The 12998-nt window shown below is 46.9% G+C and overlaps 1 protein-coding gene across 22 annotated transcripts in view; it reads left to right on the top strand.

The window, feature by feature from the left end:
- The first annotated feature begins 1381 nt into the window (after window positions 1-1381).
- The window catches only part of LOC137652986 (F-actin-uncapping protein LRRC16A-like), a 702357-nt gene continuing 690740 nt past the window's right edge, over window positions 1382-12998 (top strand). For all 22 annotated transcript variants that reach the window (XM_068386421.1, XM_068386468.1, XM_068386477.1 and 19 more), the window contains exon 1: window positions 1382-1575. In XM_068386421.1, coding sequence (XP_068242522.1) covers window positions 1539-1575 — 37 coding nt within the window. In that variant the 5' untranslated portion in view covers window positions 1382-1538. The remainder of the gene's footprint in view (window positions 1576-12998) is intronic.

Below are 12998 nucleotides of genomic sequence, written 5' to 3'. Positions count from 1 at the left end.
CAATACTGGAATACTTAGCATAGGAAAGATGAATATATATATATATATATATATATATATATATATATATATATATATACCTATATATACGAGTATATATATATATATATATATATATATATATATATATATATATACATATGTATATATATATATATATATATATATATATATATATATATACAGTATATATATACTGTATATATATGTGTGTGTGTATGTGAGGCATATATATATATATATATATATATATATATATATATATATATATATAAATATATATATATATATATATATATGTATATATATATATATATATATATATATATATATATATATATATATATATATATATATACGAATATATGTAGGCTATATGTGAAGACATATATGCATATGTGTATGTATGTACAGTATATATATATATATATATATATATATATATATATATATATATATATATATATATATATATATATATATATATATATATACAAAAGAGAGAGAGAGAGAGAGAGAGAGAGAGAGAGAGAGAGAGAGAGAGAGAGAGAGAGAGAGAGAGAGAGAGAGAGAGAGAGAGAGAGAGAGAGAGAGAGAGAGAGAATTATTCATATGTAGGCCTATGTGATTAATTACCCACAATTAAAAAATAACAAAATGCACAAATTCAAAGCTCTCGAAGGATGGAGTCTCTATTACAACCGTCTGTCGTATTTCCTTCCATATTTTTGTACAGCTTTTACCATTAGTTTATGCATGAACAGGTGTATAAGTTTATTTATACATGTGCGTAGGGAATAGAAAGCATACATTAATTCATTAGTTTATTAATGAGTTTCTAAAATACGTTGGAATGATATCCTATTCTTTAAGTTTAGAATTCTGGCCTGAACTGCATACATGCCAGGAACATAACACGAGATAAATCTGTATATCTATATACCGAGATAAATGCATTCTTCCTGAGATGAAGCTTGGAGATGCTGTCATTAATATTACACGGATGCTGCTCATCCGTGCTTGACGTTAGACATCAATCTTATAAAGCATTGGAGCAAAGTCATTTTAAAATAAGAAATGTGTAGAGTAGAGCAATGTTTTTTTCTTACGGAAATGTGATGATAGATGATAGCTGGTTATGAAGAGTGAATCATTTTATATGCAAGTCTTTACCTTAGGAAGATGGTGTATTAGTTACTTTTCTAAACAAAATGTAAATTAACGAAACGGCACGTTGATTTCATATTTAAGAAAACTAAGATATATGATATCTTAAATATACATTTTTTTTATAGCATGAACGTTTTGTTTGATATATATTTTGACAAATGCAAAAGTAGGATGTGAGATTTGGCATCGCTGCCGAATTGAGGGCTGTGACGTCACAAACATGGAGTAGTGTGGGGACACTCCTAGATGAGGTATTCCCTTGTTTTACCGCTTGAAAACCTAAGCTATTCCACACAACGAATTCTAGTGTATCGGCAAGGCCGTAGAATGTCGTGATTTATCCCCTGTGGTCGTTAAAAGCTTACAGAATGACCGGGAGAAACATAATTACCAGAGAACTGAGTGGTGAGTATTTCAAAGGTAAAATTGAAATGTAAACAAGACATAGCGATGTGCGGCAATTGCTTATCATTTCTCGCTCTATAAATCCTGTTTAGTTTCTAATACTTTGGCGTTTCGTTGGGCGATGTTCAGACCTTGTATATCTTAACAATTTTTAGGATTCAAGTATCAGGATACTGAAATTGCTTAGGTAGTCAGGTAGCAGAGGGCATATACTCAGGAGAGGATTGATTAAATCAAAGCTTAGGCATACATTTATTGGTATTATAATAAACCTTATGTTTAACTAATATAGCATAGTAGAGTGTGAAAAGAGGAATTTCTATCTGGAAGATGGTTCTATATTAGACTGGTTCTTGGGTGTAAAGTTGTTTTGAAGTTAACATAAACCAAACCTTCATGCTAAGCATAGAAATACCCCCCCCCCCTTTTTTTTTAAATCTCGCTGATCCTATATAGAACAAACGTAATAGTTGTTTTCACCAAGATGAAATCCTTAATAGGCTAGTCATAGGTTTAATAACCTACTATAGTTTGCCAATGTTTTCATGGTCTAGTAAGGTACCTGACACGTTGGGTCAGCTATTGCCACTTCAAGGATAAGTTTGCCCTGGCCTAACCAATACAGTAATGGCTCATGTCTAGAGTAGCCTTTCCTGTTCAAGTGTCATGTAGTCACCTCATGCAGTGGGCTAGTCTTAGAACAGGTTGGAAGTCTAGTTTATGATGACAATTGGGGTAAATATTTACAATAGCACAATGGTCCTTATGAAGAGAATAAGAAGTGTTCCTAGTGTATTTATAGGTACTTTGAAGTGTTGTGATGAGTAAATTAGGAGAAACCCATATTTTGAAAATGTTACAAGTAAAATTCCAGAAGTTATGTCAGAAAAACCACATTGTCAAAGGGAAACAATCACAAGAACACTACCTAACTTAAGGTTCCTCACCTAACCTAACCTAGTAGCCGTATCCTTACCCCCATGCCTACCAGACTTGGATCTCTGTATCCTTACCCCCATGCCTACCAGACTTGGATCTCCGTATCCTTAGCTTACTCTAAGATTAAGTCTCAGCCCTGTGTTTGGCTCCCAACTGCCTTCAGTCTTGAAACCCAGTTTTTCAGACGCATCTACAAGTTTGACTCATCCTTAAAATTTGAAAAACATGTACAGTATTTCCAATGATTACCAGCATCAAAACATCGAAATACCTGTAAACACGTGTACTGGTAAAATGTTTTTTGTTCCGTAACTGGAATACAAACCTACGCCATTTATTTAGGGGTATAACTTTCTGCGAAACTGAAATGACGGGCTATTAAAATTTAGCGATGGTTAGCTACCCTTATCGCTAGTTAGTGGGTGGTAGGGGGGTTAGCTTGCTACCGCTCCCACTCACACACTGGTGATTTAGCTCACTTTACTTTTGGCTTGGATGGAGACCGGTTGTATCTGCTCTTCCTCCTTGCCTATTTTGGACTTCGGAGACGATGGAGAGTGTCGTGATTTTCACTTTGACAATTATGTGATTAGTTCTAAGCCCGATGTTAAGGGCGGATAACAAGACCTTGAAGAGGTAAGCCTCCCAAAACCGTCCAGGAATCAAACAAATATGGCTACACTTTACAATTTTATTACAAAAATAGTTATTTGATAAGGGAATAACATATTAAAACATTTACACTGCTTAATAAATGAAATATCTCACTCAAAACAATTACACGTGCTCGTGGGACACTAAGTCTACTTCGGACTTAAAAGAAAACAAAATACACCCAATTTTAACAAAATACCTTGGTAAAGCACATACCAAGGCTTTCTACCGTAATTTAGTGAATGAATCTGATCCCCAATCACAAGGATCACCGAAATATGTACCGATACAAAACTCACATCACACTTACAAAAAAACTATGGGGAAACCGACCTGGTTATACAAGGAGCAGAGACGTAACAATAGAGACAACTTACTTGTTCGGGGGATATTAGGCAAAGAGGACGATCGGAGCTCCTGCAGCTCCGACGAAAACTACGATTTCCCGTGCTGACTAAAGTGTCCTTGGCAGAGGGGAGGGAATTCTTACCTTATTAATTTATAAGGGGTTGGTTAAAGCTTCTTTATCTACCACAAGACTTAGAAACTGTTAAAGTCTTACTTTAAATACAAGGGGGAGCTTAATGTTTCGGCTGAAGGCCATAATTTGCTGTAATCCACCAACTTAGGGAGTCCTTTGGCTCTAAACATATACATAAGACATTTTCATCGTGGTATAGTAACATGACGTTACATTCGTGATTCATAAATTACAAATACTGGTCTAATACGTTGCGTATTAGACCATAGTCATTCGTCTGAACGCCCGCGAGATCTTCCAGCCTTCCCTCAATTTAACGTAACGTTTGTGGAGTTAAATGGCGGGACTTTCGAATGATCAGTTCGAAATTCCTGACAGAGAGAGTCAGCAGATTGAAGGTGCCAGCTGATCCCAGGCAGCAGTTGCCAAGGCGGCCTGTTGCGAGGAGACCTCCGGCGGACGGGGCCTACCCGCCTCCGCCCACAGCTAGGCAAGAAGCATCCACCTCCTTATGGCACCAGCCTCCGCGGCCCTCCAGGGGGAGTGGTGCTCAACCTCAAACCTCCTATAGATCTAAGTTCTCCAGGTCAAGGAGATAGGTAGAGAGGCCCCCTACACCTTCCCACACCCCTGGTGGGGGGATGCCTCAAACAGTTTTGGCAAGCATGGCGGGACAACGGGGTGGACCCATGGACGGTTACTGTTTTCAGGGAAGGATACAGAATTCCCTTCCTGTCAGAGCCGCCTCCGCTGATCCCCACTCACCTAGGGGTATGGTTAGCTCCCAACGACTCGGAGAAGAAGGCAGCTTTACAGGCAGAGATGGAGGCTATGCTGGAAAAAAGAGCCCCGCAACTCATGCACGTGCCGTCGCCGGGATTCTACAGCAGACTCTTCCTGGTGGAGAAAGCGACAGGAGGTTGGAGACCAGTAATCGACCTCTTGGCATTGAACAAATTCATCAAGAAGACACCCTTCAAGATGGACACGCCGAAGTCGGTTCTGGCAACCTTGAGAGAAGGGGATTTCATGATGTCCCTGGATCTCAAGGATTCCTAGTTCCAGGTTCCCGCTCACCCCTCCAGCAGGAAGTTTCTCAGGGTAAAGTGGGGCCCCCAGACTCTTCAATTCAGGACCCTCTGCTTCGGTCTGTCGACAGCCCCTCAAGTCTTCACGAGAATCTTCGCCCTGGTCTCGACCTGGGCACACAAGCAAGGCATCAGGCTGATAAGGTACCTCGACAAGTGGTTGTTGCTTTCAGCCTCAGAGGTAATCTTGAAAGAACAAGGGAGTCAACTGATCAATTTCTGCAAAGAACTCGGGATAACCATCAATCTCGGGAAATCCCATCTGGTTCCCACCACCAGGATGACTTACCTGGGGATGGTGTTAGAGTCCCAACTGGTGAGAGCCTTCCCGTTCCAGGAGAGACTAGACAATCTGGACCAGGTGATCTGCCCATTCCTGGCCGGTGCCCCAAGGAAGGCCAAGGATTGGCAGAGATTAGTAGGTCACCTGGTCTCGGAGAAGTTGGTTCCGCAGGGCAGGCTCAAACTCAGACCTGTTCAGTGGAACCTGAAGGACCTCTGGTCAATGGGAAGCTCCCCACATAAGATAATCCCGGTGTCACTTCCCTCCAAAGGAGCTCTCCTTTGGTGGTGGTCCGACATGAGGAATACGTTGAAAGGGATTCCGTTCGGCTTCCCTCCCCCGGAGATGCTGCTCTTCACGGACACATCGAAGGAAGGGTGGGGAGCGCATCTCCTCGAGAAAACAGCAGAGGTGAAATGGTCAGTGGAGGAAAAGGCCCGGCACATCAATCTTCTGGAGTTCGTGGCAATGCAGAGGGCATTGATAAGCTTCGTCCGCCTCGTTCAGGGGAACTCGGTAGCCCTATGTGCGACGCCACGGTAGTAGCGTACATCAAGAAACAAGGAGGGCTAAGATCATGGGAATTGTGCGATCTCACAGCTCGGGTCCTAGAATGGGCCGAAAGGAACGACATTTTCCTATCGGCCAGATACATCCCCGGAAAGAGGAACGTCCTGGCGGACGGGCTAAGCAGAAAAGGCCAGATAGTGGGATCAGAGTGGTCCCTTCACCCCCAAGTGGCACAGAAAGTCCTCCGTCGTAAGGGCTCCCGAGTGATAGACTTGTTCGCCACAAGACTAAACGCGAAGCTCCCCATGTTCTGCTCCCCGATACCGGATCCGACAGCAGCCTTTGAATACGCCTTCCAGCACCCTTGGGACAACCTCGACGTATACGCCTTTCCCCGTTTCGGGATGATCAGACAGGTGCTCAACAGGTTAAGACAGTCAGTGTCCACAGAGATGACTTTGGTAGCGCCCTGGTGGCCGGAGAGGGAGTGGTTCGTGGATCTGCAGGACCTATCCATTCTCCCGCCGTGGCCCTTACCAGTAAGAGGAGACCTGCTAAGTCAACCACACTTCCAAAAGGTGCACGAAAACCCTCAGGGGCTGAGGCTACACGTGTGGGGGTTATCAAGCGGTTGCTAAGGAAGGAAGGGTTCTCGGACAAAACAGCGGATAGGATGTCGGGGTACCTGCGGAGGTCCTCTTGTGTTGTGTACCAAGCTAAATGGGCAACCTTTGTCAAATGGTGTGCCACTCAGAACCTTCGGCCCTTGGACCTTTCGATCCACAACATTGCAGACTTCCTGGTACACTTGAGGGGTGATCTAGGGGTCTCCATCCCAGCCATCAAAGGGGTTCGAGCAGCATTAGGACAGGTGTTCCAGCTTAAGGGCATCAATCTGGGGACCTCGCGTCACATCTCGATGCTCATCAGGAGTTTTGAGCAAACTTGTGATCCCCGCACCTTGAGGGTTCCCCAGTGGGATGTGGCCAAAGTCCTCAAGGTCCTTTCACGGCCTCCGTACGAACCCCTAAAGGATGCTTTAGACAAAGATCTCACCCTCAAAGCCATCTTCCTACTAGCCTTAGCCTCAGCGAAACGAGTGAGCGAGCTCCACGGTCTGTCTTTCGAGGTACCCCACTCGAAAGGGTGGAAGGACATGACTTTTAAGTTCTTGCCGGAGTTCGTAGCAAAGACCCAGAACCTTGCAATTGCGGAGCTGAGGTTCGAAGAGTTCTCAATTCCGGCTATTCCGCACTCGGACAACCCTAGTGACCTGCTCTTGTGTCCCGTAAGGACCATCAGGAAGTACCTTAGTAGGACGGCCAAACTCAGACCGGTGGTGAAGAGTTTGTTTGTGTCCACAGGCTCGGTCAAGAAGGCAATTTCCAAAAACACCATATTCTTCTGGCTGAGACAGGTTATAAAGAGGGCCTATGACAGTGAGGGCTCCACGGTGCCTGGTACCCCAAGACCTCATGATATTAGAGGTCTTAGCACGTCCTTAGCGTTTGGCACCAACATGGTGGTGGGCCAAATCTTACAGGCGGGCACTTGGGCTAGGCAGTCCACCTTTACAGCACACTACCTCAAGGACTATACGAGGAAGTCCTTGGATGCCTTCTCCATCGGGCCAGTCATTGCGGCCATGCAACAAGTTTAGTAGCTTGGGCCCCGGGTTAGCCGTGGGAAGTAATCGTAAGCGACACAAGTTCCTCCTTACTATCCCATCTTCCTTGCTACCCTCTATCCTTTTCCCGAGACCCCGCTCTTTTTTCCCCATCCCTACATGAGAGATGGGATGTTAGAACACATCAAGTATTGATTTTGAATAAAAGGCGAGTTGTACATAAGGTAGACTTTTGCGTGCTTTCCCCTACTCTCCTGCCTCTCCTAGGGAGTCCCAGAACTAGCCCCCTATCTAGTTCAAGGGCCCCAGCGAGTCTCCCACATTTCAATCTGTAAGCTACTCCCTCCTCCTAAAGTATAAGTCTCCTAAGAAAGTAGTTTGAGGTAAGTACTCAGTGTTGGAACAAATCACAAATTTTAAGTAATTTGTATTTTTCCTAACAGTACTTACCTCGAACTACTTACGGGTAATGGCCCTCCCATCCTGCCCCGAGTATCTTCTGGAGTTGGAGGAGGACTTAAACATAAGCTTATTGGCTAACAAGTATGGCCTCGTGTGTGACCTAGGTCGCACCTGGGCGAGTATCCTTATACCCTGGAACGCCCTTGAGAGGCAGCGGAGAGAGGGGCAACTACGCAAAATTCTTGGTCGGTGATTGAGAGATCCCAGACTCTCCTAAGAAAGTAGTTTGAGGTAAGTACTGTTAGGAAAAATACAAATTACTTAAAATTTGTGATCTTTTAACTTAGTTTTTCTTTATATATACAGTGAACCCTCGCTACTTCGCGGTTCGACCATCGCGGATTCACCACTTCGCGGATTTTTTCCATAACCCATATATATACAGTAACATATATATATATATATATATATATATATATATATATATATATATATATATATATATATATATATGTATATATATATATATATATATATATGTATTTATGTATTTATGTATATATGTATGTATGTATATATGTAGGTATGTATATGTGTATACATATAAATATATATATATATACACACACACACATATATATATATATATATATATATATATATATATATATATATATATATATATATATATATATATATACATATATATATATATATATATATATATATATATATATATATATATATATATATATATATATATACACATATATATATATATATATATATATATATATATATATATATATATATATATATATATATATATATTGTTCCGACACGAATACTTTACCTCGAATTACCTCTTCGGGAGGGTCCTTGGACCTCTCTCAATCTCGACCAAGATTTCCCGCGCTACCCCCCCTATCTCGCTCCCGATAGTTCCTACCCCCGCCGCCAGGATAATTCCTGCGGCCCGGATTAGGGCAGGTCACTGCTTTTCCCGGGTCAGGATCCCATTAAGTCCTTGGTCGTGAGATGCGAAGCATCTCACTCTCTCGCTTAAACTCTCGATCCTTTGGCGCGTTGTGATCCCACGTGTTCCCAGTGTACGGACTTGTGTTTTTTCGCAGTGTACCTCCCAAGTGTTCCTGTGCGTTCACTTTTCAACCGTGTCCTTACACGGTGTTTAATTCATTTCCTTAGTGCTTGTGTCGTGCGTTGTGTGCGTTATGGAACTGTATTCCTTGATTTTCTTCAAGGAATTGATAGCTGAAAGGAAAACTTTTACAAGAAATCGTTCTTCCTCCCCTTATCCTCGGTGTTGCCGTGTAGGGGCAGCTTATGTTCCTCTTCAACCACGTGTCAGGACTACTGGTCCTGGAACGTAGTGCAGTGAGTGCACTTCGGCACTAAAAGGAAGAATACATCCAAGAGGCTCGTAGGAAGACGAGCCTCTCTTCGCCAGCTTAATTCCCGGTGCCTCGTCGAATAGAGATTCTTATACAGCCATCTTCCCCTACCCAGAGTAGGGGACGAGGTAAGTCAGTTGCGGGGAAGTGCCCATTGCTCTTCCCCAAGAATTTGAGTGGGTGCGGTATAGCACCAAGAGGAAGTGGGCGACGAAGGGTTCGCCTAAGAAGACTGGCGCCGGGCGTCCCGCCGGGCTGAGCTTCCCTACCACCCTCTCCTACCCAGAGTAGGAGACGAGGTTGGTTTATTGTGTAGAAGATAACTCTTAAGAAGTAGTTCGAGGTAAGTACTACTTTCGGGAGTGTGTGGGGGGACGGAGTCCTGGTGCAAGCAGGCCACGTCTCCTCTGATGACCCCATGTGGGGGAAAATGTCTCTAATTCTTCTCCAGTCTCTTAGCGTATTTTTCAGTCTCTTCTGCAGCCGAGGGCCTCGCCGAGAAGGAGCCTCCCAGGTCTGTCTTGCAGCGTCCCCCGGACCGACAACCCAGGGTTTTTTCTCACCACGAAGGCCATCCTCCAGACGCAGATAGAATCCTCGCAGGGAGAAATGCGAGAAGGCCTCTTCAGGCAGGCGTAAGACCGCGAAGCCTCCGGTTCACCCCGCCAACGGGTGTAACCGAGCTTCTTTACGGGCAGCCTGGCCGAATCAGCACAGCTGGTTCGGCCCTCGGACTTAAAAGGAACGGTTCCCTCCGTCGGGTCAGCCCACGAGGATCCGCGTCCGCGTCCCCCAGCCCGCCCGCAGGTGTAAGCGGGCTTATTTACGGGCAGCCTGGCCGAATCAGCACAGCTGGTTCGGCCCTCGGACTTAAAAGGAACGGTTCCCTCCGTCGGGTCAGCCCACGGGGATCCGCGTCCGCGTCCCCCAGCCCGCCCGCAGGTGTAAGCGGGCTTATTTACGGGCAGCCTGGCCGAATCAGCGCAGCTGGTTCGGCCCTCGGCCTTAAAAGGAACGGTTCCCTCCGTTGGGTCAGCCCACGAGGATCCGCGTCCGCGTCCCCCGGAGAGAATACACGAACAGTAGTCCTCGACGGTACGGCGTTGCCGGTTCTGACCCCGAACCTGGTGCGGAGCTCCCCGCCGGGGAAACCGGTACCACCGCAAGGGAGTGCCTGGGTTTTCAGAACCAAAGCGACCGGGGAGTGCCCGGTGACCCGGCGACCCGAGATCAAGCGGTAGGAAGGACTCTACAGGTAAGCGTAAGTCCCCGAAGCCTCCGGTTAACCCCGCCCAGCGGGGGAAACGCTCTGCTGGTCGGGCGGCCTGGCCGAACCAGCCCGGCTGGTGAGGCCTTGGGGTCAGAAGGAACAGTTCCCGCTGTCGGACCAGCCCACGGGAACCGCATCCTCGGCACCCAGAGCCTTGGGCCGACGGGAGTCCCCGCTGAACCAGCGTTGCTTGCGGTAACCCAGGCCCCTGGTGCGGACGTCCCCGCAGGTGAAATCCAGGTCCTCGGATGACGGAGAAGAGCGCTCCCTGACGGAGGACTCCGTCTATAGGAGAGTGGTTAGCCTTTACAGAAGACATCACAGGTACCGGAACCTGCAGCTACGGATGTAGGTTCCGGGAAGTCAAGCCTTTTTGAGGATCATGCAGACTCCTTACAACCTAAGACGTCCCTAGCACTTCCTCTAACCCGAGGTCTGGTCCTAGAGCAGGGTTATGTCGGCAAGGTAGTGGCCAACACTGCCGGAGTCCCCCAACCTTTAAGGGAGGTCAGCAGGACATCCTTAGTCAAGGCGTTTTCAGACAGTAGAGCCTCTTCAGCCCCAGTCTGGTTCTCGCCAGCAGGAGCCTCCATGAGGGAGATAATGTCGAGGGACTTAGTAAACGTCCCCTCTTGGCTGGACTGGTGGGCTCACTCTTTGGGAGGTGTACAAGCCTCCTTTGACCCCGAGGACCCTGTCCAGCAAGGCCTTAAACCCTTAGGTTAGTGACTTTTCAGTCTCTCACACTAACAGCTAACTGGGTGTTCTGGAAGCGAAACACTGTTCTGGCGTAAGTGTCTTGGAAGGCACCAGACAGGGGGACACGACCCATTCGCAGCTTTCCCTTGGGGGGAGAATCTCTGTTTCCTCGGAAGGAACGAGAAACCATAGTGGAGAAGGTCTTGAAATAGAAGGAGGCTAACGTCCCCAGACCTACGACTCCTAGGAGACCACCCTAGAAGAGATCTGTCTCGGATAGTGTCGCGACACCCCAAGCATCTACCAGCACTACGAGGAGAGAAGCCCTCTTCCTCCTGGTCCGCAACGCCTCAGCCCCTCCACAGGGGAGCTCCAGCGCCTTCTAGCTCCTTCAGGTCGGGTTACCCCGCCTCTAGGGGAGGCAGGTCAGGCCGCCCCTCTAGAAGAAGGGAAGAGTGGGAGGCTCCCTATCCCCACCCAACCTTCGGGTTGGAGGATGACTCAGGCGTCATTGGCAAGCATGGGGGCTCAAGGAGCGGAACCTTGGACAGTGTCCTTACTAAAGAAGGGCTACGGACTTCCATTCCTAACGGAACCACCCACGCCTTTTCCGGCCAACCGGATAGATGGCTAGATCCTAAAGACCCGTTAAAGAGGACCGCCCTTCAAGAGGAGGTGTTGTCCATGCTAGAGAAGGGTACCATGGAAGAAGTTCTTCTCCCAGGGCCAGGTGTCTACAGTCGCCTATTCCTGGCAGAAAAAGCGACCGGGGGGTGGAGACCGGTTATAGATCTGTCAGCTCTCAACAGGTTCGTCAAGATGACGGAGTTCTAAATGGACACGCAGAATTCGGTCCTGCTGTCCTTGAGGGAGAAAGATTGTAGAATACCATCGACCCCAAGGACGAATACTTCCAGATTCCGGTCCACACCTCGGGTCGGAGGTTCCTCCGGGTGAAATAGGGTTCCCAGTCCCTGCTATTCAGGACCCCTTCTTCTTTGGTCTGTCAACAACGCCCAAAGTGTTCGTGAGAGTCCCCACGGCTGTCGCAGGGGGGGCCCACGAACGAGGCATACGCCTTAGCAGATACCTGGACGGCTGGTAGCTTCTTCCCGCCTCAAAGGTCCTCTTGGAGGAACAAGGGAGAAGTCTCCTCCAGTTTGGCAAGGATCTGGGGAACTGAATCAACCCGAAGTAGCAAAATCTTCCCATTCCACCGGAATGAACTACTGGGGAATAACATTAGACCTTTTTTCGGGGAGAATTTTTCCCTTCGGAGAATAAGATATGACACCTCAGGCTCATTAGTCAGCCGTTCCTACTGTTCACAGACGCCTTCAACCAGAGATGGGGAGCCCTTCCCCTCGACGAAGCGGCACGAGAGACCTGGTTGGAAGGGGAGAGACAACTCCACACAATGTCCTGGAGTTGGAAGTAGTCCAGAAGGCGTGCCTACACTTCGCAAGTCTGCTAAAGGGGAACTCCGTGGCGTGGATGAGCGACAACACCACGGTAATGGCATACATAAACAAGCAGGGTACTTGTAATCGAAGGAGTTGGGCGATCTCACCATAGAGAATCTAGACTGAGTGATAGGGAATCAAGGGGTGATGTTAGCAAGGTTCTTTCCCGGAAAGTAAATCGTCCTGGCCGACGGCCTCAGCAGAATGGGCCACATAGTAGGGACAAATGGTCCCTTCCCCCAGGAATAGCCAAGCTCATCATTCAACGATGGGGCGCCCCGGTGGTTGACCGCCTTGCAACGACCTCAACGCCCAACTCCCAGTCTATTGCCCCCCCTGTACCAGACCCCGAAAGCTTCCTTAGAAGACTCTTTTCAGAACAAGTGGGACAATCTGGATGTGTACGTTTTTCCCCTTTTCACGCTGATAAGACATGGGCTCAGCAGAATAAAGGTGGCTCGAAGCCTACAGGTGACTTTGGTAGCGCCCTGGTGGCTAGACAGAGAGAGTAGTTCGCGGACCTAAAGACCTATCGAGTCAACCGCCGTGGCCTCTGTCCGTCAGGTCAGATCTACTGAGTCAACCGCACTTCCTC

The sequence above is a fragment of the Palaemon carinicauda genome, chromosome 1 (assembly GCF_036898095.1).
Source record: "Palaemon carinicauda isolate YSFRI2023 chromosome 1, ASM3689809v2, whole genome shotgun sequence".
NCBI classification, from domain to species: Eukaryota; Metazoa; Arthropoda; class Malacostraca; order Decapoda; family Palaemonidae; genus Palaemon; species Palaemon carinicauda.
The sequence above is the reverse complement of the archived record's forward strand: the minus strand, read 5'-3'. Positions and strand labels throughout refer to the sequence as shown.